At 33.1% G+C, this 25,711-nt stretch overlaps 4 protein-coding genes, 1 non-coding gene and 1 pseudogene across 9 annotated transcripts; 3 read left to right on the forward strand and 3 right to left on the reverse strand.

The window, feature by feature from the left end:
- Positions 1-3,537: 3,537 nt before the first annotated feature.
- On the forward strand, positions 3,538-3,619 carry TRNAS-CGA (transfer RNA serine (anticodon CGA)). Its single transcript has one exon. It is a non-coding gene; the product is annotated as a tRNA-Ser (tRNA).
- Positions 3,620-6,846: 3,227 nt separating this feature from the next.
- LOC105976120 (uncharacterized) lies at positions 6,847-11,125 on the forward strand. Of its 2 annotated transcripts, none has more exons than XM_013001414.2 (9): positions 6,847-7,334; positions 7,601-8,066; positions 8,372-8,446; positions 8,591-8,656; positions 8,976-9,041; positions 9,649-9,716; positions 9,933-9,974; positions 10,193-10,237; positions 10,724-11,125. In XM_013001414.2, exons 1-8 carry the CDS (start codon positions 7,126-7,128, stop codon positions 10,197-10,199), a joined length of 999 nt encoding a protein of 332 aa, XP_012856868.2. In that variant the 5' UTR covers positions 6,847-7,125; the 3' UTR covers positions 10,200-10,237; positions 10,724-11,125. The 2 variants fall into 2 exon arrangements, with proteins under 2 accessions (XP_012856868.2, XP_012856867.2); XM_013001413.2 differs by having other exon boundaries at positions 9,649-9,708.
- A 2,761-nt stretch (positions 11,126-13,886) lies between these two features.
- LOC105975458 (protein NRT1/ PTR FAMILY 1.2-like) lies at positions 13,887-16,119 on the forward strand (annotated as a pseudogene). Its single transcript, XR_016033503.1, has 4 exons — positions 13,887-14,095; positions 14,178-14,395; positions 14,507-15,061; positions 15,267-16,119. The product of XR_016033503.1 is annotated as a protein NRT1/ PTR FAMILY 1.2-like (transcript).
- On the reverse strand, positions 16,111-20,839 carry AAE13 (AMP-dependent synthetase and ligase family protein). The gene is made up of 16 exons (XM_013001093.2): positions 20,281-20,839; positions 19,362-19,534; positions 19,063-19,236; positions 18,793-18,964; positions 18,623-18,711; positions 18,454-18,523; positions 18,294-18,346; positions 18,088-18,195; positions 17,721-17,819; positions 17,549-17,641; positions 17,329-17,406; positions 17,120-17,224; positions 16,936-17,026; positions 16,709-16,782; positions 16,437-16,616; positions 16,111-16,358 (listed from the first exon to the last, which is right to left on the reverse strand). The coding sequence occupies exons 1-16, from the start codon at positions 20,444-20,446 to the stop codon at positions 16,260-16,262; spliced, it is 1,824 nt and encodes a 607-aa protein (XP_012856547.2). The 5' UTR covers positions 20,447-20,839; the 3' UTR covers positions 16,111-16,259.
- A 1,351-nt stretch (positions 20,840-22,190) lies between these two features.
- LOC105975603 (protein PLANT CADMIUM RESISTANCE 8) lies at positions 22,191-23,337 on the reverse strand. The gene is made up of 4 exons (XM_013000801.2): positions 23,081-23,337; positions 22,922-22,993; positions 22,603-22,815; positions 22,191-22,511 (listed from the first exon to the last, which is right to left on the reverse strand). Exons 1-4 carry the CDS (start codon positions 23,238-23,240, stop codon positions 22,438-22,440), a joined length of 519 nt encoding a protein of 172 aa, XP_012856255.2. The 5' UTR covers positions 23,241-23,337; the 3' UTR covers positions 22,191-22,437.
- Positions 23,338-23,748: 411 nt separating this feature from the next.
- Positions 23,749-25,691, reverse strand: LOC105976064 (protein PLANT CADMIUM RESISTANCE 8). Of its 3 annotated transcripts, none has more exons than XM_013001348.2 (5): positions 25,550-25,691; positions 25,073-25,320; positions 24,445-24,534; positions 24,144-24,353; positions 23,749-24,033 (listed from the first exon to the last, which is right to left on the reverse strand). In XM_013001348.2, the coding sequence occupies exons 2-5, from the start codon at positions 25,224-25,226 to the stop codon at positions 23,942-23,944; spliced, it is 546 nt and encodes a 181-aa protein (XP_012856802.1). In that variant the 5' UTR covers positions 25,227-25,320; positions 25,550-25,691; the 3' UTR covers positions 23,749-23,941. The 3 variants fall into 3 exon arrangements, with proteins under 3 accessions (XP_012856802.1, XP_088679230.1, XP_012856801.1); XM_088823104.1 differs by lacking the exon at positions 25,550-25,691 and adding an exon at positions 25,435-25,513; XM_013001347.2 differs by having other exon boundaries at positions 25,073-25,570.
- Between the last annotated feature and the right edge of the window lie 20 nt (positions 25,692-25,711).

Here is a 25,711-nt window from a genome sequence, read left to right on the forward strand (position 1 = left end):
CGAAACCCTAAAAACAAGACTGACTGCAAAAAAGTTGCTGACACAAACGTTAGAACGAACAATCAACACCACCCCCAAACACTCCCTACGACGGCACTTCAACTATCACAAGCACCTTTTGTCCCCACCTCACCTATACCTTATTTTACATTATTATAATTTTTACTATCTTTTTTTTAGGGTAAATTACAAACACCCCTGATGTATGGTCAAATTACAAAAACACCCCTCTTGTTTGGATAATTACAACTACCCCCTCAACTATGATTTTTTCTTACACCTCCACCCTTATGGTGCCAAATTCAACATAATCATCTAGATTCCGTGGAATGTGCTCTAGTTTGTACTCGTTTTGTGTAAAAATGCAGTTTCTGATGCACTACAAACTGATATATACAAACTAAAAATCACATATTATGATCATCTTGCTTCATAATGTAGAGTTTGAATGGGATAAAACACGTACAAAAGTGATAATATTCCATATAATCTCGAAGATTCCACTAAATTTGAGGAGTTGAGGGGGTGGTTGTAATTATCCAAACAAGAGGGGTGTTTTTGTAATTTGACCATACCTCAGGGGGGTGTTTGTAATTTACCTTTTTTATTATTATTTTTATTATTATTATTATTATTATTATTATTATTATTATTATTATTATTATTATTATTTTGGGTAAATTACACCCACTTCCATAAGGTAAAATTTATTTATGAAAAATCCTTCATTTTTCCATAATTACATTCAGCTCTCTGCAATTTGTAGATTTCTTAAATTAACAACCTTTTGTAGGGGACTGAATATTAGAAATTTACAAACTACGGGGGTTGGATGTAATTTATCAAAAATAGAGATTTTTTTTTGTAATTACACATTACCTAAAGGACGTGGTTGTAATTTACCCTTCTTAAAACCCTTGTTGTGTGAGTTACAAATTTGTAGCTACTATCAATTTACAAAACTTAATTATGGGAAAAAAAAAAATTAAAAAACTGACATTTTTTAGGTGTAGAATATTATAAGTTTATAACTTGTACAAAATTACTTGCATACTTCATGGTAGCAACTAGCAAAGCTATTTAACACATTCCATTTTTTTTATTTAATACTTACTGGACTTAGATAATAAATAAAAAATAAAAAAATGATAGATCAGACAAAGCAATTTAGGGAGACAGTTTGTACTTTTTCTGTCTCTTACCTCATTTGACAGGTAATTAATACTTTTTTCACAGATTGTTTTTTCTTTTTTTTTTTACCATGCCTGTATCTACTGTCATTATTCGGTAAATCCCAAAAGCAAAACAAGCGTGCGGGATTGGATCCAACGGCAGCAAATTAACAAGACTTGATGTAAGGATACGATTATTACACGTCATCATTAGTGGTGGTTAGGAAACAAAACGGCGTCGAGTGGTTCGTGCGTTGACTTCAGTCAACGGCAGTAATGAGTAGAAGAACAAAGCTTTTGTATTTAGACCAAGACCCTTAATCAAGCTTTTCAGTAACGTCTTAAATCTTTTATTTGAAGTTACTATTAATAATTTATTAATTATTAATATTTAATAATTAATAATAGAATAATTTAGTAATAAAAATCCAACAAATTTGTGGAGTCGGTTGTGAAATAATATGGGGGATGACTGAGTCGTTCAATAATAGCATGCAGCTCTAACTCGGTCCAACTTTATACAATTGTGAATAAAATTGTATGCTACACTTGACTTAGGTCCCAATTATGGTTGGTCAACTCTAGAGGGATTGACCTTATTTTATTCTTTATTTCATCTTATTATATGAAAGATTAAATACTCTGTTCATCTGAAATCTCGGGGTTGAGCTTTGAGTAGACACTCCAACGTTCAAGTTAGTTGGGGAAGTACAAGAAAGAATAAAATGAAATAGAGAAAACGATATGATGTTGGATGTTGAACGTGTATTTTAACATGTGTCGGAATGTGTAAATAAAATGTACAGTCGAGAATATGGTGTATTTATATGTTGGGCCTATTACTGAACTTTTCACCTTGTTTTGAGTCCATTCAACATGATAAAGTTGGATCATGGTCCACCAATAAAATTCAGTCTTAGATATCTACAGCAGCACAATAGAATGCCGAATTGGGCCATCATTGATTTTGCTACTTATCGAACTTATTAATTTATTTTAAGAAAATAAAGATGTTGTTATAATGGATTGAAGGAAAATATTTTTTGATTAAGCTAAACATTGTTGTTTGTGAACAAGACTGCAACTAATTACTAATTAGTAAAGGCGCGTTCTTAAGTAAATATTGGTACAAATATCAAAATCGTGTCGGTGGCCCCATCAAAACCAAATGTGGAAAAGGACATGTAGTTGGTATATATCGCGTTTCTGTCTGGTTGCGATCAATAAAATCGTTTTAATTCGTTTTCATCCAAGAGAGAGAAGGTGCACATTTTTACATATACTAGCATATTTTCACCGTGCGATGCACGAGATATTATTTCAAAAGTGAAAAAAAAAATTCAATTTAATACATAATAAGAAAATATAGTACATTAACATAGTAAAATTAATTTAATAATTTAGTTTTATTCATATTTTATATAACATTAGTTTTTTTTAAATCTTATATATGACGATTTATAATCCAAATATATAGGTTTAGATTTAACAAATCGAATTTCTATCTTTATCTATTAAGATTTGAGATATATTGATAAAAAAAAATAGGAGATTGATAATTGTTGAAAATTAGTACAGAAAAAATATTAAAAATAAATAATGACACGAATTTCTATCTCTATCTATTAAGATTTGAGATATATTGATGAAAAATAGGAGATTGAAAATTAATAAAGAAAAAATATTAAAAATAAATAATTACAAAATTACCATTAGAATTTTTAGGGTTACCTAGTATTTCTTTCTTTTATATATAGGATATCAATACTTTCATCTGGTTTGAAATATTATGTGAATATTTTAGAACTAATTTGAGTTTCGAAGAATTTTTACCCCATTCTAACTGCACCGTATTCCAATGTTCCTCAAATATATAAATATATGGAGTTTTTGTAATTCATTATATTTTCAATCACTTGGATAGAAATTTTCAAGATTCTAATCATGGAATGATGGCAAGATCATCCATCTAATCTGATGATAGGAATATTTAGAAGTAGCACTATATAGATAAGTTTTTAAGCCAATTGGATTGGCTTGAAGTAACAATATATTTATATATGGAATATGGAATTAACCACTTTTTTCCTACACTCAATAGTCAAATCAAACTTGCTTTTAATTTCTAGACCTAGTGCATCTGCAACTTGAATCAATATATTCTTTTTTTTTTTTTTTTTTTTTTTTTTTGTGTGGACACAAGTGTTGGAAATGGAAAGTGATTGGTAATGAAATATTGAAATGATTGCAATGAAACTTATTTTGCTATTTTAATTTCCAACAGTGTCTTAGAAGTTGACATCAATCTGTTAATGACTGTTAAACATTTTGATTTAATAGATAACTATAGCCATTGTTATCACTTGTCGATATGTCCGAGTGGTTAAGGAGACAGACTCGAAATCTGTTGGGCTTTGCCTGCGCAGGTTCGAATCCTGCTGTCGACGAATTTTTATTTTTATTATAATTTTATTTTTGTCCTTTAAAAATAACCAGAGAAAAAGTTAATTGGGCCTTACATATCAAAATCTTAAGTAACACGTGTAGGCCCATTAAATAATTTCGTGGCCCTAATTGGGCTGATAAAAGTAGGTCTTATTTTCGTCAACATATTCCAAACATCTTATTTAATACACTATATTCCTCTCTAATTTGTTACTTCTTAATTTTATATGATTAGTGTTGTAAAGTTTTATTCAACTTTAGTTCATGTAATAATCAGGCTAACTCAAAAGAATCTTTCAAGAAAAAAACAAAAAAACAAAAAAAATCACTTCCATCTTCACAAAATTATGTATGTGTATATCATTTGTGTAAATTTAGTGTGATATATGTCAATTTCACCCGATGTATATCATCTAAAAAGTGAATAAGGGTAAGCACCGGGATGGGCTGAACTGATGCTAAAAGAAGATTTAGTGATAAGGAGATGGCGGAATAGTTCGCGCATATAGAAACTCATTAACACATAACACATTGCATAAGAAGGTAAATAAGATATGGTATAGGTGACGAGCTAGAAGATAGTCGTTTGAGGGTAAGATCTTAGCATAATTTTCATAAATAGATAAGGAAAATATGTAAATTAGATTCGATAATTGATCAATCAAAGTAAATCTCGGGATCATGAAGAGATCTTAAATTAGAAAATAGCCACGTATAATTTTCTATATAAACGAATACGAAAAAACCCTGTTAAGATTACGATAAAATATTTCTCTCTCTCTAATGTTTTTTGGTGGCTTGTTCATCACTGTTGGCCCTAAATCCAGCGTCGGGTGAGCTCCCCGGCGATCAAATGAGTTGAATTCAAAGAGAGGTCTTGAGGATGCAGATCCCGCTCGATCGTTCAAAATGATTTCGCCGACCTTAATTAAATTATATTACTAACTTTAGTTTAAAATAAGCAAAAGTTAGGGATCCAATGAAACATCCACACGCTCCAAAATTGATTTGGGATTAGATTAATCATTTTTCATAACTAAAGTTTGTGTCTAATCCGGCTTAAAAGTTAGCTAGTTGTTAAACTTTAAATAAGTTAATCTAGAACAATAATTATGAACCAATGCTAATACAGCCAATTAGCAATCACTAAGCATTGAAGAATGAGGTTTAATTTATTATTGCAGCAAATTCTTATTACATTTAAAAAATGAATTTATATCCTTGTACACACAAATACTTACGTATATAAAAGAACACAGTAGATTGCCAACAACTTTTTTTTATTTTTCTTTATTTAATCAAAGGTCAACAAGAAAATGACTTCCATCAACATTGAAAATTATATTGCTCTAAACCTAATCTCAATCCACCAAACAAATTATGATTTGTTTTCTCTAACTTTATAATTAAATTAATTAATTAATAATTAAGAGAATTCCCTGCTGCGCTCTCGCTCCAGCTCGTACGCTCATATCGATCGATACAATTATTTATGCCATAAAATAAAATAAATTATTTTACACTATGATTACAACAATTATAAGAATAATATAGAAATGTAATTATGAAGATTTAATTATATTGTACTTCTTCTTGTGTGGTGAGTGGTCATTTTTCAAATAAAACAAGTCTATTTACAGGCAATGAAAGGATTAATAATTTAATACAAAAATACTTTGTATAATTAGTTTATTACCATTAATTATTTCATTTAATTGTGATTGCCCACCACCACATCATTAGTGGATTTTAGGACATCCATTTTCAACAATTTAGCATTTTTATAATGATAAAAAGATTATTACTTGATCATTATTTTCATTGCCTATAAATAGACTTGTTTCATGCAATCTAATTTAGCTAGCTAGCTTGTAGTTTCATTTTTTAGGGTTCTCATAATTGTAACCTAAAAGTAGAATGTATAAATTTTTTGTAATGAACAAACCCGAATTGAACTATACAGGTGCAGTGGGTAAATTCCTACACTCTCGTATAATAATTTACAAACCATACGAGAAACGTAAACAACATTAGCCTAGTTAATCATGTGTGACAAACTCCACCTATCGACCGTTGACGAGATGATTCGAACCAATAGAATAAAATTATAGCTATAGCCTTGAATTATATATCTAATTAAGATTTAAGAATGAAATACAATAACCAATTACAAACTTTTATAGTAAATTAGAGTTACATAAATATCTAGGGAATTTCTTAATATTCTCTATAATAGAATCCACTATTCCTTTTATACTACGTATTAGCCATATTCCTTTTATATATTCTTTTCTAAAGAAAAAAAATCATTTTTTTCTTGGGAATATCCTCAAGTTATTATCAAAGTAAAACGTTGCGTCAAAAGAATAAATTCTTTTTATAAAACAATATAATTATCAATTATGCAATTATAGAAATGTTTTTGCAATTTTGACTTTGTTAAATCTATGGAAATGCTTTATAAATTAGCCAACCTTATGTCATCATTATGAAGAAAGAAATTAACAAATTACCCTCAATTAAACAATATTAACCTAATTAACCCCTACCGAATAATGATAACCTATAGCTCTCTATCGGTTTATAGTTATCCTATGCTACAACGGGTAGATCTTTATCATTCATGATCTACGCACAAACACACACACACACACATTGGTGTGTGTAGATCAACGGTAAAAATACACAAATCGTAACTTTCACCGGGTGTAGCTAGCATTGAAATAATAACTCTCTATCAGTTTACTCTATCATTTTGAGTTGTAGCAACGCACTTCGAAATCTAATCAATAAATATGCGCGTAGATTATGAAAAAAAAAAGTGACTGAAATATCATTTCTCGTTAATTGTTTCTTCAATATAATTCTCTCAATTAGTTAAGAGAAATAAGAGCAAAACAGAGAAAAATGCAGTTAATGCATTATTGAAAGTTGAAACCCTAAAATGACGAATAATTCGATTTTTATTTTTTTTCGAAAAAAGAAAAATATTTTGGTAGGGGGAAAAATACAAGTTATAATTAGTTATGAGCATCACACCCCCAATTTAAGGAAGTTTATAAGCTCCACAAGCATTTTGTTTTTTGGCCTGAAAACACTAACCATCAGCTTTTTGTGTCCCACTTTATAATAAAGCTAAAAGCAAGAATATAAAGAATCATTTTATATAAATATAATACATTATAGTTTCTGATTAGTTAAAAGGAAAAATAATTTTAAAAAAGCAAGAAAGAAAGATAGGAGGGAGAGGCAATATATACATACATATAATACATACACACAAAAAGATTAACCTAATTACAATAGTACCCCACAAGTATAAAATACTCTTGTCTTGTGGGGTTTTCTTTTTACCATTTCTGAGGCTGTAATTACAAATTTGAAAGCTCGTTTTGTTGCTCAAACAAGGAAATAATTTAAGTGTTTAATTTAGGAGAGATAAAAGGCTAGAGAGAGAGAGAGAGAGTATATTTGAGGGGGGTGAAATTAATTGTTGAATTTGCAACAAATGATGGCTGGAAACCCTAACTGGTGGAGCATGATGACGAATAATGGCATGCACCCACAATCTCAACAGCTTTCTAACTCTCACTCGTTTATCTACGGCGGCTCTAACTCCCCACCGCCGCCGCTTTCTCCGAACCCTCCTTCTCCGGCGCCACATCACCATCATCCCGACCACGACTTTCCAGTTAGGTCTTGGAGCCAAATGCTTCTGTAACTCTCTCTCTCTCTCTCTCTCTCTCTCTCTCTCTCTCTCTCTCTCTCTCTCTCTCTCTCTCTCTCTCTCTCTCTCTCTCTCTCTCCCTCTCTTAAATTTTCTTAGTTCAATTCAAATCTGGTTTACACACTAGGTAGTACTATTTCTTTTAGCTTACAGTTACATTCTTGAATCTAAGAATTAAAACCATAATTATTTTCATTTGTTTGTATTAATTAATTAATTAGTAATAAAAATAATTTGTTAATTATGAAATATGTAGGGGTGGACTGGGTGGTGAGGAAGAAGAAAGATTTGGTGCAAGTCTTTTTCAACAACAAAAGAAGTTGGAGAATTGGGAAGAACAATTAGTCTTTAATAATTTCACTAATAATATTAATACTAGGGTTATTAATAATAATCCTATTGTTGATGTGAAACAAGAAGTTGTTGCTCAATCCACCTATGGCCGCCACGTGTTATTACAAGATGATGATAATCATCAATTTCAAGCCAATAATAATTACTCCAATTCTACTAATTGGCCTATTAATATTAATATTAGTAATAATAATAATAATAATAATAATTCTCACCACCAAGTGATGCCGGTTTCTTCCCCAACTTCTTGCATCACTACTTTGAGCAACAATATCTTGAATTTCTCCGGCGGCAAGCAGGCGGCGACGGCGACGCAGCAGCAGCAGCAGCGTAAAAATCAACAGCACAATCAAGATCACTCATCAGAGGTAACTACGTAGCAAATTTTTATTTTATTTTATTTTATATTTTTTTGTGATAGAAATTAATAAGTATATATCATTTATTAGGGTAATAATTGATGTTAATAAAGGGTTTCTTGCTTAATATATAATTATTAATTATCAAGTTCATATCCAGAAATTGTTTTGTTTAATTTCTCTGATAATTGAAGCATATTTAACTGAGTTCTTAATTAATTACTATTGGTAATAATGATTGTTAATAATGGTTTTCTTGATTAATTATTATTTTCTGCTCTTAATTAATTACTTCTCCTTTGTTAATTAAAAAGAGCAATAGCACAAATAGTGGTGGGGTATCAAAGAAGGCTAGGGTTCAACAGTCTTCAGCCCAACCAGCTTTGAAGGTCAGGAATCTCTCTCTCTCTCTCTCTCTCGATCTCTCTCTCTCAGAAAACATAAATGTATGGACAATAATTAATCTTATTATTACACGTACAAATAATGATTATTAATAATGTTAATATGAATTTATTGAGACATGCATACAGGTAAGAAAGGAAAAGTTAGGAGATAGAATAACAGCTCTTCACCAGCTAGTTTCTCCATTTGGGAAGGTAAATAATAATCTCTTCAATTTACCATTTATAGATATATCAAACATGAATATTTATAAATATATAGTTCATTATTAATTATTATTATTATTATTATAGCATATATTTTGATTTTTCTAACTTATAAAAACTATAAAGAGGAATAATAATAATTCATTCTATCAGGATTAGTAAGTCTCTTTTTCTTCATGACTTTATCATGCATATCTGACTGTAGCTTTACTTTTTTTTTTTCAAATAATTAAATAAATACTTCGAGAAAAAATAAAATTAAATTAAAGATTTTTTGAGGTTTTTGTGAAATGTTTCTCTTTTGCAGACTGACACAGCTTCTGTCTTGTCAGAAGCAATTGGCTACATTAGATTCCTTCAGGGTCAAATTGAGGTAATTTTTGCACCCTTTCACCATTAAAAAAAAAGGGTAAATTACGGCCAAGTCCCTGTGGTTAGATCAAACTACAAAATGAACCCCTCATATTTGAATAGTTACATATTATAACCACTCCTGAACTATGAGTCTTCTTACATGTCCACTCTTGTGGTGATAAATTTAGTGAGATCTTCTAGATTATGTGGAATCTTTTGCAGTTTGTACCCGTTTTACCCCATTCGAGCTCCACATTTCGGACAAGCTAAGATAATCACAATTGCGTCTCTTGGCTTGTAAATATCAGATTGTGCTGCATCAGAAACTGTATTTTTGCACAAAACGAGTACAAACTAGAGAACATTCCATATAATCTAGAAGATTATGTTGAATTTGACACCATAAGGGCGGACATGTAAGAAAATTCATAATTGAGGGGGGTGATTGTACCAAAACATGAGGGTTTTTTTCTTCATAATTTGACCTCACCATTACGGGGGTGACCGTAATTTATCCAAAAAAAGATTTTTTAGCTATTTTATAGCCTTTTTATTTATATTTACATCAAGAAAATAAAGAAATTAAAAAATAAATTAATAATAATATGCAAATTTTGATGCTGCAGGCACTGAGCTCTCCATACATGCGTAATCCAGCAGGAAATACAGTGCACCACCAACATTCTGTAAATAAGTACCCATATATACATACATACATACATACATGCGTGTATATATATATATATATATATTTCTATTACACATTTTCCCATGCACGACCAAGATTTTTCACACACACTGTGTGCACAGACACGTGTATTGGGAACTGGGTTTAATACTATAATTAGTCAAGAAAATAGTGTAGTAATCTCAATGTAATCAAGAAATAATTAATTAATTGTTTTGACAGGTTCAAGAAAGGAATTGTGTGTACCCCGAAGAGAATTGTCAGGTAATTAATAAAACATGCTTTTATTGGATCCATCGCTTCCTTAAAAGAGGCTTTAACTTGTTTTAAACTATATTTATTAGCTAAAGTTCTCTCTGGAAATACGAGCATTTTCACCTTTTTTTTTAATTAATTTATTACCCCATAATTTAATAAATTAAAATTCATTCCCTGTAGTTTAATTAGTTTGTATTTGATTCCCCCCACTTTATTTTATACAGTTCTTGAACGATTTTGGCGTGGAAGCAAGAGGAGCTGCTAAGCAGGTAATTAAATGACTAATTAAATATTTTTCTTCTTTTTTGTTTAATAATCAATTAATTAGTGGTCAAATTATATTTTAGCAATTTTAATTTTTAAATAAAGTGGTAAAAATCAAGAAAAAAGAAAATATTTTTTTAATTTTCATCACCATAAGAATTGTAATATAATTATCACTATTTGATAGTACGTTACTGATATTCGTTGCCCATAATAGTTAAAATTAATTTTGTGACTATTTAAAAGCAGAAAAAAACATTATTGTTTGATTATAATAATATTCCTAATAGTTTTGGCTGTGTGATTTTATGCATGTATTCAAGAATGTTGTGTCTTATATTATCACATATATATATATATATATATATATATATATATATATATATATATATATATATATATATATATATATATATATATATATATATATATATATATATATATAGTCTATATATTTTCTGAAAAAATAAAATAAAATAAATAAATGTCAGGAATTAGAAAGCAGACAAGTGGTGAATGATTTGAGGAGTAGAGGGCTTTGCTTAGTTCCCATCTCATGCACTCAAAATGTGGGAAATGACAACGCCGCCGATTACTGGGCTCCGGCGGCTCTTGGCGGTGGCGGCTTTTGATTTTCCGGCGGCGAATTTTGCCCCGGCCGCCACATGCAATCGTAACTTCTCGATCTCATGCTGTAACATCAGAAACAGTCACTCTCTAAAATTAAGGGCTGACTGCCTTTGATGCTACTAAGCTAGCTGTTTGTTTTATGCATGCTCATGTTACAAAGTTCTGATCATAGGGTGAAACAAAACTAATTAAACATATTATTGAGGGTCTTTCTGTAATTAACTTAAAATAAAGTAATTTTATTAGATGCATGTTTATGTTAACTTGAGTGGCATTGTTCATTGTCATATATCAAGATTTACTTGTGTTTTTTTTTTACTACTTAATTATAATGTTATAAATACCTTTTAATGAAAATGCTTTACTTGGAGCTAAAATCTGACAGATTTAATTCGTTAATAACTAACTACATGAGCTGACACCTTTTGATTGGACGAGTTCTGGAAATAACTGAGTTAGGGTTTTGGATGTAGATCACTTTGATCGAATCACGTTAAAATCGTTCTTATTCAATTGTGTGATTCAAACTTCTAGTCATTGCATGATAATTAGGGTTCTTAATTAGTAGCTCATGATCTCCTAAAATTGTGCTCAAAGATTTTGATCGAAATATTGTTGCTGATTTCTTTACGATTTTTCCCGCCAATTAAATCAAGAACACACGTACCCAAGTTTGAGAGTTACCCAAATCTTGTTTTGGTTTTAATTCTAGCCACCACTTCATCCCAAAACAAATTCGTTTTTGATTTTTTAGACATTAATGATGATGTAAGAACACAATAATGAGAACATAGAAAAAAAATATGTAATTTTGATCACGAATTTCTTGGATCCAGTTCTGATGTTCACTTCCATCATGATTACAAAAGCTACTATATACTATTCAAAACTTATATATCTCAATCATTAATTCATTTAATCTCTCTCTCTCTCTCTCTCTAGATATATATTACAAACATATATACATGTGTGTCTGAAATCATGACAAATGTAGTCTGTTTTTGTCTTTCGTAATCCTCATGTCATAAATCCATCATACTCACATTATAATTAAAAAATATTTAACCTACTTTAGTGATAATCCCATCCCACTATGTTTTCCACTCCGAAAAGGGTGTGTTATTTTTGAGTAAATATTAAAAAAATTCTCAAGGCGCGCATGGTATTTATATTTCTTTTAAGGAGGGGGGTACGGTGGGGGTAGGGGGGGGGGGGGGGGGGGGTAGAGACTTAGGTCAACACAATCATGAATTCATCAAGTACTAATATGACAAATAAGATGGCCTGTCTTGTTTTGCTTTTTAAAAGGGCTTTTAATCCCTTTTCCTTCATTTTTTTTTTAAATAATTCTTTTTGTTTGTTTTCAGAAACAATAACCTATTGCTTGGTGGATTGAGATTGTGGTATTAGTTGAGTCAATTTGTTAGAATAATAATAATAATAATAATAATAATAATAATAATAATAATAATAATAATTATTATTATTATACATCCGGATAAGGGCACATTAATTTGCATTTCATCGGACAAATCATGTCATCTTTTGTTATGTTTTGGGCCCATAAATGAATTTTATGATTTAGCCCAAACTTAATGATTTCTCGGCAGACCAATTCCAGGAATTGTGCTAAGTCCAAACCAGTGAGGACTGTTGATTTTGACTGTCTAGATTACTTTATTTAATCGTTGACATCCACTTATTCAAACTTTTAGTACTCTCTTCTCTCAACTCTACTATCAGTTTGAATGTGCCCCTTCTTTCCTCATTTTTCCCTCTTCCTGAACAGTACTTCTGCTATTAGTTTGTCATTTTCCGACAACTCTTTATAGAGTCTTCGCCTTACATGACTGACTTTGACTTAGGAACAACTTTGATGTTTCCTACCGGTTTGTTTTTGACCGGTTGATTGTGCATGTGTTGGTGAACCAACTCAGTGTGTGAGTATTTGGGTAGGTCTAGGATTTCTAGGTCTGTGTGACTGTGGCTTGGTGTTGGTTTCCGATTGGAGTCGCCACCTACTTGAATTTCTGAAAACACTGAACAACAGTGGGCCATGTTTATAAGAAACAACAATGGGGCATATTTATTTATAATATATAATATATATATATATATATTGTTGCTCGGCCTAATTAGGATCCAGCTTTACACTGGGCCAAAGGATCAGTCATAATGGGCTGATAATAATAAAGTTGGGCCAAATTACAAAAGTAAAAAATATGGAAGCCCAAATCTAAGTCTAATGTATGCTTCGATATGAAATACAGTACCAAAAAATTCAAAGTTGAAACTGCACCAATTAAATGGTTGAAACAAGATATGAAATAATGTGGATAGTAGGTAGGTAGCCTAGATAGGGTAGGCAGTATGAATAGCCAGAGAGCTACGCAAGCGTACTATTGCGTGAGGATTTGTATCAAACCTAAATCACATACTCCTATACCAAAGATATGAAATTAAATCAAATAAGACCATCTGTGTGGTAAGGTTAAATTACGAAAATCCCCTCATGTTAAGGTAATTATAATCATCCATCAATTATGAATCTTCTTACACGTTCATCCTTGCAGTGTGGAATCTTCTAGATTATATGGAATATTTTCAAGTTTGTACTCGTTTTATCTCATTCGAGCTCCACATTTTGAAACAAGAAGATCATAAGATGTGTTTTTTGACTTGTATATATATATCAGATTGTGGTGTTGACTTGTAAAGTCCGTAGAATTTGACACCGTAAGAGTGGACGTGTAAGAAGATTCATAATTGATGAGGGATAGTTGTAATTACCTAAACATGAGAGGTGTTTTCGTAATTTAATGTTACACGAGGGGTGGTTGTAATTTACCCATGTTTTATTTTATTTTTTCCCTTTGCAATTAATTAATTATCTTGACTAATCCTTAATTGTGTCCCTGCATTTAGGGACCCTCTTATGAGTGCCGACTTTTTTGTATGCTGCTCCTTTTCTTTGCTCATTTTACACTACTATAGTTTGGACACTCCATCATCCTTTGACAATTACTTTTCGGGTCGACCCGATTGAAAATTCGATAATCGGGTCAAGATCCATCGGTATATCCACACACACTCACAACACATCACACAAAGACAAGGGCCAATGGAAATAGAAGCAAATTTACCCTCTAATGAAAATGGAAGCAATCAAGAAGAAGAAAAAGAAGATTCAAGAAAAGCAAAGGGTGGCCTTATAACTATGCCTTTCATCATAGGTTAGTTAGTTACCAATAATACTAGGATTGTAATTAATCTTACAAAAAAAAAAAAAAAAATCGAGTTTTTCGTTTTTTGCAGCAAACGAGGCGTTCGAGAAGGTGGCGAGCTACGGTTTGCTGCCCAACATGATATTTTACCTAATGAAGGAATACAAAATGGGAGTCACAAAAGCAACCAATGTCATCTTTTACTGGTCCGCAACCACTAATTTCACGCCACTTGTCGGCGCTTTACTCGCCGATTCTTTCCTCGGCCGTTTCCTAACCATCGCCCTTGGCTCCATCTTCACTCTTATGGTAAATAACATTGTCAACTCAAATTAACTGTCGCTTTGCGAATTCTTTTATTTTTTTGATTTTTTATTTTCAATGATGCATGTTAATTACTCTTTTTTTTCGATTTTCAAGGGAATGACCCTACTATGGCTAACCGCCGCAATTCCACACGTAAGGCCACCCCCATGCGATCAATTCACAGCGCACTGCAAACCTGCAACGTCAGCACAACACGCTCTCCTATTCACCTCGTTCGCCCTAATGTCGATCGGAGCAGGCGGAATTAGGCCATGCTCCTTAGCATTCGGTGCAGACCAATTAGACAAAAACAACAACAACCTTAAAAACAACACCAATACATTAGAGAGCTACTTCGGGTGGTACTACGCTTCTGCCTCCGTTTCTGTCTTGATAGCTCTAACGGGCATCGTTTATATCCAAGATCGGATCGGATGGGAAGTGGGTTTTGGAGTTCCCGCAATTCTAATGCTTCTCTCCACTCCTCTTCTTTCTTGCTTCCAAATTGTACATCAAGCACAAATCTACCGAGAGCTTCTTATTAGCCCGATTTTTGCAAGTAGTCGTCGTAGCTTACAAGAATCGAACCCTTTCTTTCCCCACAGACAACTCGAATGGATATTATCGCGAAAAGGGCTCGTCTTATACTTCTCCAACAAACAAATTAAGGTGAAAAAAATGAAGCTTTTGAATACAAGCATTATCAAGATTAAATGGTGGGTTTTTAAGGGGTAGTGTGCTAAAACAAATTGCGTTGTAGGGGGGTATTCGCTAATATTCATAACACGAGCAATTTTTTAACAATTAGAGTAAATACGGGGTGCTAAATGCAATAAGCCCTATAGTTTAATTATTTTTCTTTTGATTTTCTAAGGTTCTTGAACAAGGCTTGCATCATCAAGAATCCTCAAGAAGTATATTCTACTAACCGTTGGAATCTTTGCTCGATCGAACAAGTAGAAGAGCTAAAAGCACTCTTAAGAGTTGCTCCGTTATGGTCAACGGGAATTATGCCGGCCATAAACATAAGTCAAAGTTCATTTCTTTTACTCCAAGCTAACTCCATGGATCGACATATCGGCAGCTCATCGGCATTTCAAATTCCGGCGGGCTCGTTCGGGATGTTCTCCGTCCTAACCCTAACGATTTGGATCGTTCTATACGACCGCGCGATTCTCTCCTTCGCATCGAGAATCTCCGGCAGGAGAATCCACATCGGAGCGAAATCGAGAATGGGGATCGGAATATTCCTCTCCGGTGTATCCATGGCAGTTTCCGGCGCCGTCGAGTATGTTCGGAGAAAGAAGGCGGTCGAGCAAGGGTTGGCCATGTCGGCTTTGTGGCTCGTGCCTCAGAACTGTTTGACGGGTTTAGCGGAGGCGTTTAGTGCGATAGGGCAGACGGAGTTTTATTACATGGAGTTCCCGAGGAGTATGTCGAGCGTTGCTTCGTCGTTGTTCGGGGTTGGGATGGCGGTGGCGAATTTAGCGGCGAGTGTGGTGCTTAGTGCCGTGGACGGTGCTACGGTCGGCCGCGGTGGGAAAGGGAGTTGGGTTTCGAGTAATATTAATGAGGGGCACTATGGGTATTACTATTGGCTTCTTGCTGGATTGACTTTCTTGAATTTGTTCTATTTTTTCATTTGCAGCTTGTTTTATGGAGATTGTGTTGACAGAGTTGCAGAGAATGGTGAAGGGGTTGAAGAGAATTTGTATCAATTTTCTTGATAAATAATCATGATTTATTGATTAAATAAATAAAATGTTATGCTTTCACAATAACAATTTTCAGCACCAAAATACAAAAACTAAAATCAAAATATAAAATATTCCAAAAATGCCCATATATAAATCAAGTAGAGCTTTACTTAAACCTGATCAGCTAGCTTTTTCTTCAGCTCCTTCTTGTTCACCTTTCCCATGGCATTTCGAGGCAGCGACTCCCACAATAATAAACGAGTCGGTATCTGAAAAAACGTAAGTTCGCACGTTTATTATTATCAAATATCCGTCTAGAAAAAATAAGAATCTCGATATAATTATACCTTGTAAGGTGCAAGCTTCTCTTTAGCCCACATGGAAAGTTCAGCTAAAGTTAGAGCAGGCTTCAATTCTTCTTCTCGTTTTCTTTTAATTTCTTCGTTAGGTATAACTATTGCGCACACGGCTTCCCCATAGTCTTTATCGGGCAACCCCAACACACAACACTCGGAAATAGTTTGATGCTGCAAAAATAAAGGTTACGAATTAAATAAAATTTATTGAATCTTTTTTTAAACAGATCGGTTATAAAAAAGGGGAGATACGAGAAACGAACCTCTAAAAGAATTGCTTCGATTTCTAGAGCAGATAATTTGTAACCACCAACCTTCATAATATCAGCATTAGTACCTGAATTATATGGCATTAACATAATTAGGCAATTGTTTCCAGCATTATATATATATATATATATATATATATATATATATATATATATATATATATATATATATATATATATATATATATATATATATATATATATATATAAGCAACGCTTACGTCCTAAAATGACGTAATATCCATCTTCATCCACTCGAACAGCATCTCCAGTTTTGAAGAATCCACCGTCAATAAACGACTCCTTAGTCACCTGAAAAAATCAGTCATTAAAAAACAAGAGAGAGAGAATAACCAAACTAGATTTTCTCCGTTTTATTTTAATAGTTAGTGAGATTAAAAATACCTGAGGCAGCTTCCAATATTCCTTGAATAACGAAGGACTTTTAATGCATAACTCACCCACCTCCACGCCAGCATCCACACGACCGTCTTCTCCGATAATCTTGGCCTTCACAATTTAATAAGTTTCAGAATAAGTTGTTCAATATCTAATAGAATATTAAAAAAAAAATCAAGAAAAAATATTATTTTTCCGGTCCTCGTAATACTAACCTCCACACCAGGAAGTGGCTTGCCAACTGTACCCCCTTTCCGTTTCCCGTTTAAGGGATTAGATAATCCCATGACAAACTAGAAACACGAAGCCATTAAAAAAATTAAAAATGATAAAAAGAAATACATTCATCGAGATCATCAATAAAAGTTGACAGATAGACATAATTTATTATATTAAAATTACAAAACAAATCCCTCTCGAAAAAAAAACACAAACCTCGGTCATTCCATAACGTTCTAGAAGCAGGTGTCCAGTGATAGTTTCCCACTGCTGCATGACTGGAAGAGGGAGAGCCGACGAGCCACACATCTGTCAATCGACAAATATTATATAATGACATATATTAAATTAAAAAAAAAAAAAGGAATGGATCAATAATTTAAATTACCATAAGGCGCAAGTGTTTGGCTGCTGCAGCAGAAGCAGTTTGTAATTCCGAATCCATAGCTTCATACCCTTGTATTAAACGAGTGTACATTGTAGGAACCTACACAAGGGAAATACATCGTTTATTAAACTAGATTTCACATTAACTAGTCCGCTAGTTCATAATCAAAATCAATAACCTCAGCTATTAGAAGACGGTATGTTATATTGACAAGTTATTGATTTAAAAAAAAAACAAAATCAGAAAGATACTACTATTACTTAATATTATCAGAGAATTATTGATAATGAACAAAAAAATGGGAAATAAATAAAAAAATATTTGAAATGTAAGTTTCTAGTTCAAGATATCGAAAGGTATAACTTACTCCAGTGAACACAGTAATAGCATCATCCGCTTTAGTTTGATTCTCTGGATAAGATTCTCGCCATCTTTGCCAGATTCCCCTCACACTGAATTTTGGCATGAATTCAACCTTTTACCCAAAAAAAAAAGAGTTAGAATAGTTAAAAAATTGATCTTTGAAATTTCAATGGAATTTGCAGATGTAAACTAGAATTTGAGGAAAATTACCGTAGAACCCGAGTAGAGAGGGGCAAGCAAAGCATTGAAAAGACCATGCACGTGTATGGAGGAAGTTAAGGCCAACAAAGGAACTTTCAGACAAAACAGAGTACTACAGTAATTGTTTAAGTAATATTAATATATAAGCAAAAACTCGTTTTAAGGATATGATGCAATGGCAGGCAGTGCAAGAATTGATCGGTTGATGTGTAACCCCAAGCATCCGTCAGCATTTGAACCTAAAAATCACGATTATTATCGAAAGTAAAATACGACGGAATTTTGACGTAAAAACGAGACCAAAATAATGAAGATTCAAGAAATTCTAGTTTAAGTACCTGTGATAGAACACCTTTATGTGTGTGCACAACTCCTTTAGGCTTTCCTGTAGTACCGCTAGTATATATAATCAATGCAGGGTCCTCTCCTACATTAAAAAAAGCATCGAAAATATCACAACAACGATCATGCAATAAATAAAATTAATAATTTTTTAAAAAAAACACACCATTTATCTCATGAGAAATTTTGAATTCTCCATTACTCGAACAATCAAGTTCGGTCGACTCTGTAATTACGTTCGGAACATGAGGAAGAAGGGATAATCGAGCACAAGTCTTTGCTGCGACGCCTTCCATTATTCCTTGATGATCATCCGTACTTAAAATCATTGTAATATCCTATATCAAAAATAAACATTAAAAAAAAGGGTCAATATTTTTTTCCAAGTCACTTTGAATTATTTACGAAATGCTAAAAAGAATAGTGATGGACAAACCGAATCATTCATGACGTGAAGAAGCTCTGCTTCGGGATAACTAAGTGCGAGTGGGACCGCCACACCTCCACTGAACCAAGTTCCGAGCACACCAGCTACAAATTCGGGTGAAGGTTTAGCAACAATTCCAACCCTAGCTCCACCTAGACTTTTATTTTCTCCGACTTCATTGGCCTAAAAAAAGCATCACGAGGAGAAATATGTAAATGCACCAATAAACTAAGAATCCAAAATTTAACCCCGAAGAAGAAAAGGAAAATAAAAGAGGAAATATAAAGATTATTTACACCATTCCTTACATTTTTCGAATCGGGATTTAGTAACAAGTTAGATATTTTCTGAGCAGATAAGATCAGCTGGTGGTAACTGTGACTATTCTGATCAGCTCTTATTGCAATACTCTTTGGGGATAAAGATCCTTTTTGGGCAACCGCCTTGACAATTTCCATAAGTATACTATTATTACGTGTATCTGTAAATCGGAGAGAAGAAAAGACAGTCAAACACCACAAGAAATGTCTCAAACATAACAGAACTCCTAAACGACCGAACCAAACAAATGCACGAGATTCATATATGATAGCAAAATAATGAGATTTCAAAATCAAGGAATCTTGTCAAAAGAGTTACGGCTCCAAAAGTGGTCATTGACAAACTTAACGGAATACCCTAAATCCGTGCTCAAGCACAATCAAAGAAGAGCTAAATGGAATAAGATCAAGCTGAACTTAATCACTATCAAGCCGACTTTAACTACACACTGAATTAAAATGGTTGAGCATAATAATACGAAGTACGGATTTTATTTTCGACGGAATTCAACAAAAGCTAGCTGAGCTAAGATAAACAAATTTGAGATTGTTTTGCCACGAGTCAATAATCGAGCTCAAGAACAAATCGCTTCGCCCACACACAACTCTTTCGTATCTCAAGTCCTTAATTACTACGAGATCAAGAATTTTCAACCATTAAAGCCAGCTCAATTTCCAATTGTCAACCGGAAATGGAAAATCAATTCAATTACTCTTATCAATCACAAATGCAATTTGAACTCCTACTACCAAAAGCAATAAACCCCACAAAACAAAATACTTTTTTGATCATCAAGACATTTCGTCGAACAGTAAGTGATCATGAGTCCAATAATTCCCAATTCAGGATTATGATTTTACAGCTCAATAACGCAATCAAATAAATGCCCAAAAAAAAAGAGATTACCAGAAGAGAAAAGGCGAGGCTGAGAGGAGCACAAGCTGGAAAATCGAAGAGAAAACACAGACAAAGAATGCAAGAACCTCAACCCAGCATAAAAAGAAGAAAAGGGATCTTGACGGCAAGAGCAAGAGGTGGTGCAATTTAGCAAGAATCTTCTGAGATTGACCATATGGGGAGGGGGTTGGTGGTCTTAAATACGCTCACGTAATTAGTTGGGTCTGAAATTCACAGCAGAAATTAAATTGTTTGTTTAATAAAATTTAAAATAATAAAAAGATGCCCCACAGCACTGCAGCATCACTTTTTTGGGGGTGGGTGGGTGGGTGGGGTTCTTGATTGTGGGTTTCTTTGGTTTCGTTCAAACCTGTGAATGGTAGGTTTAACCTATTGAATGAGTTATGGAGAGAGGGTTTGGATTGTTTGGTGAGAAGCGACAAAAGAAGGGATGTTTGAAAATGAAGGAGCGAACAGTGGAAAAAGGTGGCCTTTTTCTGGGAAGAGGTGCTTGTGTATTATTTGGGAATGGTAAAACCTTAAAACATTCGAATCTGCTCTATGTAATAATGACAGCGACAAATCTTGGTAAAATATTTAGTTACGTGATAAATGTCGTTCGAGCTTTAGTAATACCGTTACGACTTCAAACGTGATTTTGAACATTTTTAATTCCAAATTTTGCAAAACCCTAAAAATAGAATTTGTAGTATTCTGAGTTAGTTTTCTAATCCAACTTGAATCACTAAAATTGGATGTCGGACGAGAAAGATATACATAAATCAATGGATACTGCCCACAACTTTGATGTATTGAGGTAACTAAAATTCAAAATGTGACTCATTCATGCATAACTTTGTCACACGGCATCCAGTCGAGCGGATTTAAGTTGGATTAGAATGTTAACCCAAAGGACTGCAGTTTTCGTGTTTCGAATTTTGCCAAAATCAAAATAGAAATATGTCTAAATCAGGTTTAAAGTCAAAACGACATTAGTAAAATTGAAACGACATTTAACATTTCAGTATATTTATTATAGGCCGATTTTTGTTTTAGTTTTTCTTTTTTTTTTTAGAAATTCAGATCGCGATCAAATTGAGGAAGTAGGGGAAGGGAGCAGTATTCAAACCATTAGGTACCGACTTTTCTAGTGAGGTGGAATTCGAATGCAGTGATTTCGATTTTCATGAGTTTGGTTGGATTCAATTAATTCTTTATTTTAAAACAATATTTTTCGAATTTCATTTTTTTTTTTTGGATTGAAATTGGAATATATACGAGAATTCATTTCAGTCCGATTTTAATTTTTCAAAATTTTGGGTTTTGTTACAGTCTTCCACAATCAAAAAATATAATTTATTATTTATTTGTTTTTTCAATTTAATTCCGAGTTAAAACCAATTCAGTAAAGTTAATTTTAAATGGAAATTGGAGTCAAGATAAAGGACAGATGATTTTAATCATTTTATTAAGACTTTATGGGCCCAACAACCTATTAAAAGCCCACCGCAATAATAGTTCTATTTTTTTTTCTTTTCTTTCATAATTTTTTCGGATCGAAATTGGAATACATGAGATTCCGATTTTTAAATCCAATTTTAATATTCAAAATTAATTCTGAAACTGTAATTTTCCCCATAAATTATACTTCTAATTAGGGGTATAAATCGGACGTTCGGATAAATTCCATTTTTTGGAAGTGAAAAACTAGTTCCAATTCCGTTCCATAAACATCGGAAAAAATCGGAAATACGAAAATTGGAACGAAAACACTTGTTTCAAAATTGGAAATTTCCGGATCGTAGAATTCAGAAATTTCCAACTTTTGGTTACATAAAATATAAAATACATATTAATTTTGATATTTTAAATTTTTAAGTGTAACATGGAAAAAAATCAGAATTTTCTGAACTTAAATCGGATCACAAATCGAAATCTCATATATATTCCAATTCCGATCCAAATAATTTCGGAAAAATCGGACTTCGGATTGAAAAATATTGTTCCAAAACCGGACAATTTCGGATCAGAATGGGCAGAATTCGGAAATTTCGTTCCAATATATGATGTGGACAAACATATTACAAAATGAAGCAAATAATAAACCATGAAAAAAACTTAGTACATCAAGAAAACAACAACAGTCTTTATATTTATAGTCTTCACTTAAGACATAGCTTGAAATGTGGGAGCTTGGTTCATCTGCTGCTGCTGCTGCTCTGCAATAATCCCTTTCCATCCTGTATAATTAATCAAATCAGTAACCTTAATTAATTATTTCAAATAATTAATAGTTTTTATTTATTCATTTATTTTTCGTACGTAACGTACCGAGAGCGGGATCAAGGCCTCTGTACTTGAGCTCTCTAAATTCCTGACAAAGGGAGCAACAAGAACAGAAAATATGCGAAACCGCATCTTGATACGGAGCTTCGACTAATCCGTATCTATTTCGAATCGTCTCTCTGTACTTCGATCCCATTAGCCACTGTGACCAAACAGCCGGCATCATTAGCATGTATATGAAACTTCCCACGTGGCAACCTGCCAAACAAAAAAAACATTCATCATTTTATCGAACATAAAAAAAAAAAAAAAAAAAAGTCGAAAATTCGGATATTTGAATTTTTTTTGTTTGTAGTAGGCTCACTCATTTGTCCTGCATCCACCACCTCTGCTATCTGTCCGAACGTCACGCATGGGCAAAACGCCGTCATGACAGCTGTCGAAATACGATTCGCCGACGTTAAAAATACAACTAACGACTACTTTGATGAAAAAAAATAATTGAAAGTATGTATATTATTACCATTAGTTTGGTCTTTGTGGCAGTCGAAGAATCCACTGCTCCAAGGGATTCCGACAAACGGGGGCTGTATAGTTTGATTGTTTTGAGGATATGATGATCTCACCGGTTCGCCTGTGACTGTAGCTTCTTCTACTCCCTCCGTCGCCTGAACTCTTCCCATATTATTACAATCGGAGAATATTTTTTTCAAGATTAAAGATTATTATCTCACTTTGCTGCACTTGTTCATTTATAAACCTCATTTTCTTGTAAGGATCTGCATAAAAGTCAACCAGACTTTTCAAACATTTATAAAGTCAACTTGCAATGCAAGTTTACTTTGAACTAAAGGGACAAGGCAAAAAGGGGTCCCATGAAATTGGAACATTAAAATTTTGAGTCATGGATTTCAGCACATAATCCAAAATTGTTCTTTGTTTTCACACATGGTCCTGTTTTCCTAGTTGCACTAGTTGTTCTGTGATTAAGCTTTTTTTTCGAGTTTTATTTGCGTTCCCTTTTATATAATTTGTTCAACGAAAACATCTAGTCGGCTGGGTATCTTCACCAAACACCGATTTTCTGCATGATCATTTGTCAAACGAAAAACGAAGAAACGGTAAAATAAAGCTTGCCATTAGTAGATAATCGTTCATGCATTCTTGAAAAGAAGAGGAAAGATCGGAAAATAAGGCTTCAATCCAAACATGGCATTAAATAGTCAAGGCTCAATCGAAATTCAAGATACAAAATAGTTTTTACTTATTACATTTACTCAACATTCATTACATGTATGCGAAAATCAAACATAAACGAGATTTTTATTTTTTAATTTTTTGTCGCAACTCAAAATACATTAAAAGAGTCAAAAAGCGTCGTCATTTACATGGACATAGCTTGAGCTGGTGGAGCTGTGTTCATCTGTACGTTTCCATATTGATTTGCCTGTTGTTGAGCAAGGATACCTTGCCATCCTGCATTTCGATAATAGTTTAACGCAGTTAATACTATTATGCTTGTAATAAAATTATGTAGAAGGCAAGATTTGTCAGAAATACTTGGTTAATATGATTTTAGTTTATACCTAGGGAAGGATCGAGGCCTCGACTTTTGAGCTCTCTGAATTCCTGACAGAGAGAACAACAAGGGCATATAAGGTGTGACAACACATCTTGATACGGAGCTTCGACTAGACCGTATTTTTTCCTAAGCTTTGCTCTGAATTTGGAGCCGATTAAAGTATTGGTGCACAGAACTCCCATTAGCAGAAAAATCAGACTTCCAATTGGACAAGCTGTGAAAAATGAAACATGACAATTACATTAAAAAACTATATTGATGATTGAAATCGGATTTTATTACATCATTCGTAATAGAGGGCTTACTAAGTTGAGACCCTTGAGAGGGTTCGGAAGCATCGAGGACTTCTGCTATTTGTCCAAATGTCACGCATGGAGAAAGAGCTGTCATCCAAGCTGCAAAACGAAGAAATACATGTTAAATATATTTTACATTTTTTGGATCGTTAATTTCTCTCTCTCTCTCTCTCTCTCTCTCTCTCTCTCTCTCTCTCTCTCTCTCTCTCTCTCTCTCTCTCTGACATCGATGTGCACGTAAAATCTCAGAATATTTCATTTCTGACTTTCCAAATACTTTAGAACAGCAAGTTTTCATCGACGAAATGTGTCTGTCTGAACATGCTCTTCTGAGGATTAGAATGTCAAATCAAAATTCTTTCCATTTTCGACAATAAAAGAAATTGAATTCAACTCTATGAGCTCTACCAGTTCAGATGCTTATAATGGCAACGACATACAATATTCCGAAAAGCCATTGGAATTTTTCAGTTATCGATTTTTTTATACATATATCCTGTTATAACTAATAAAAAAAACAAGAATACATATCTGGACAAGTTTATACATGTCAAAGGCTTATATGTAAGGAACAAAAAACAAACATAAATAAAATTTGAAACATTATGTTTCATAGTGATGAAGATAATGAAATTACCGTTTGTTTGATCCAGATGGCAATCGAACAATCCACTGTTCCATGGATTCCCGATTTGTGGAGTTTGTCCTGTCTGAAAATTCTGAGGATAAGAGTTTACCTGTTGGACTGGATCCTGAGTTTCTATTTCTGGACTGGCCTGGATTCTGCCCATCTTATCACCACAGTTGCAAAGTTTTTAAGCTCTTCTTCAATATAATCAAGAAATTTAACAAGCTGCTTCTCCTTTATTTATTATAATAGCCAATCTGGTACATTTTAGACAAGATAAACATAATAATAAAATACCATCAACTTGTTAAAAAAAAAAAATCCCCAAGTCAACAAAACAAACATTTTATTTTTAAAATCATGGAATATACCAAGTTCACGGAGAAAGAGTCCCCTGACATGGAAAATACCAAGTTAAAAATCATGGATATAACATGGAAGCCAATAGACATTGAGTTTGTTATTTTTATACTAGTACTTAATTACCTGGCCAGTTGACTTTTGAGCTGTTATGATAAGCGAATGGCAACAAGTCTTCTTTGACTTGCGCAAGTTTTCCCATGGAATTGCACGATCTGAATACTTATAATACCCCTGGTGATGAACTAATCGTGGTCCTAAAGGTATAATTGACGGCATTATACTATG

The sequence above is a fragment of the Erythranthe guttata genome, chromosome 9, assembly GCF_056151865.1.
Source record: "Erythranthe guttata isolate IM_541 chromosome 9, IM_541, whole genome shotgun sequence".
NCBI classification, from domain to species: Eukaryota; Viridiplantae; Streptophyta; class Magnoliopsida; order Lamiales; family Phrymaceae; genus Erythranthe; species Erythranthe guttata.

Excerpts from the sequence above, each read along its gene's own strand:
- AAE13 (XM_013001093.2), bottom strand. The coding sequence starts at position 20,446 with ATGGTCAATCTCAGAAGATTCTTGCTAAATTGCACCACCTCTTGCTCT. Across the intron at positions 17,225-17,328 it reads AGCCACTTCCTGGTGTGGAG|GCCAAGATTATCGGAGAAGA; the intron begins GTTAGTATTACG and ends TAAATTGTGAAG. Across the intron at positions 16,617-16,708 it reads TCGAAGCAATTCTTTTAGAG|CATCAAACTATTTCCGAGTG; the intron begins GTTCGTTTCTCG and ends TTATTTTTGCAG.
- LOC105976120 (XM_013001413.2), top strand. The coding sequence starts at position 7,126 with ATGATGGCTGGAAACCCTAACTGGTGGAGCATGATGACGAATAATGGC. Across the intron at positions 9,042-9,648 it reads TCCTTCAGGGTCAAATTGAG|GCACTGAGCTCTCCATACAT; the intron begins GTAATTTTTGCA and ends TTGATGCTGCAG. Across the intron at positions 9,709-9,932 it reads CAGTGCACCACCAACATTCT|GTTCAAGAAAGGAATTGTGT; the intron begins GTAAATAAGTAC and ends TTGTTTTGACAG.
- LOC105976064 (XM_013001348.2), bottom strand. The coding sequence starts at position 25,226 with ATGGGCAGAATCCAGGCCAGTCCAGAAATAGAAACTCAGGATCCAGTC. Across the intron at positions 24,354-24,444 it reads CTCTCAAGGGTCTCAACTTA|CTTGTCCAATTGGAAGTCTG; the intron begins GTAAGCCCTCTA and ends CATTTTTCACAG. Across the intron at positions 24,034-24,143 it reads AGGCCTCGATCCTTCCCTAG|GATGGCAAGGTATCCTTGCT; the intron begins GTATAAACTAAA and ends ATCGAAATGCAG.
- LOC105975603 (XM_013000801.2), bottom strand. The coding sequence starts at position 23,240 with ATGGGAAGAGTTCAGGCGACGGAGGGAGTAGAAGAAGCTACAGTCACA. Across the intron at positions 22,994-23,080 it reads CCACAAAGACCAAACTAATG|CTGTCATGACGGCGTTTTGC; the intron begins GTAATAATATAC and ends GTATTTCGACAG. Across the intron at positions 22,512-22,602 it reads AGGCCTTGATCCCGCTCTCG|GATGGAAAGGGATTATTGCA; the intron begins GTACGTTACGTA and ends TTAATTATACAG.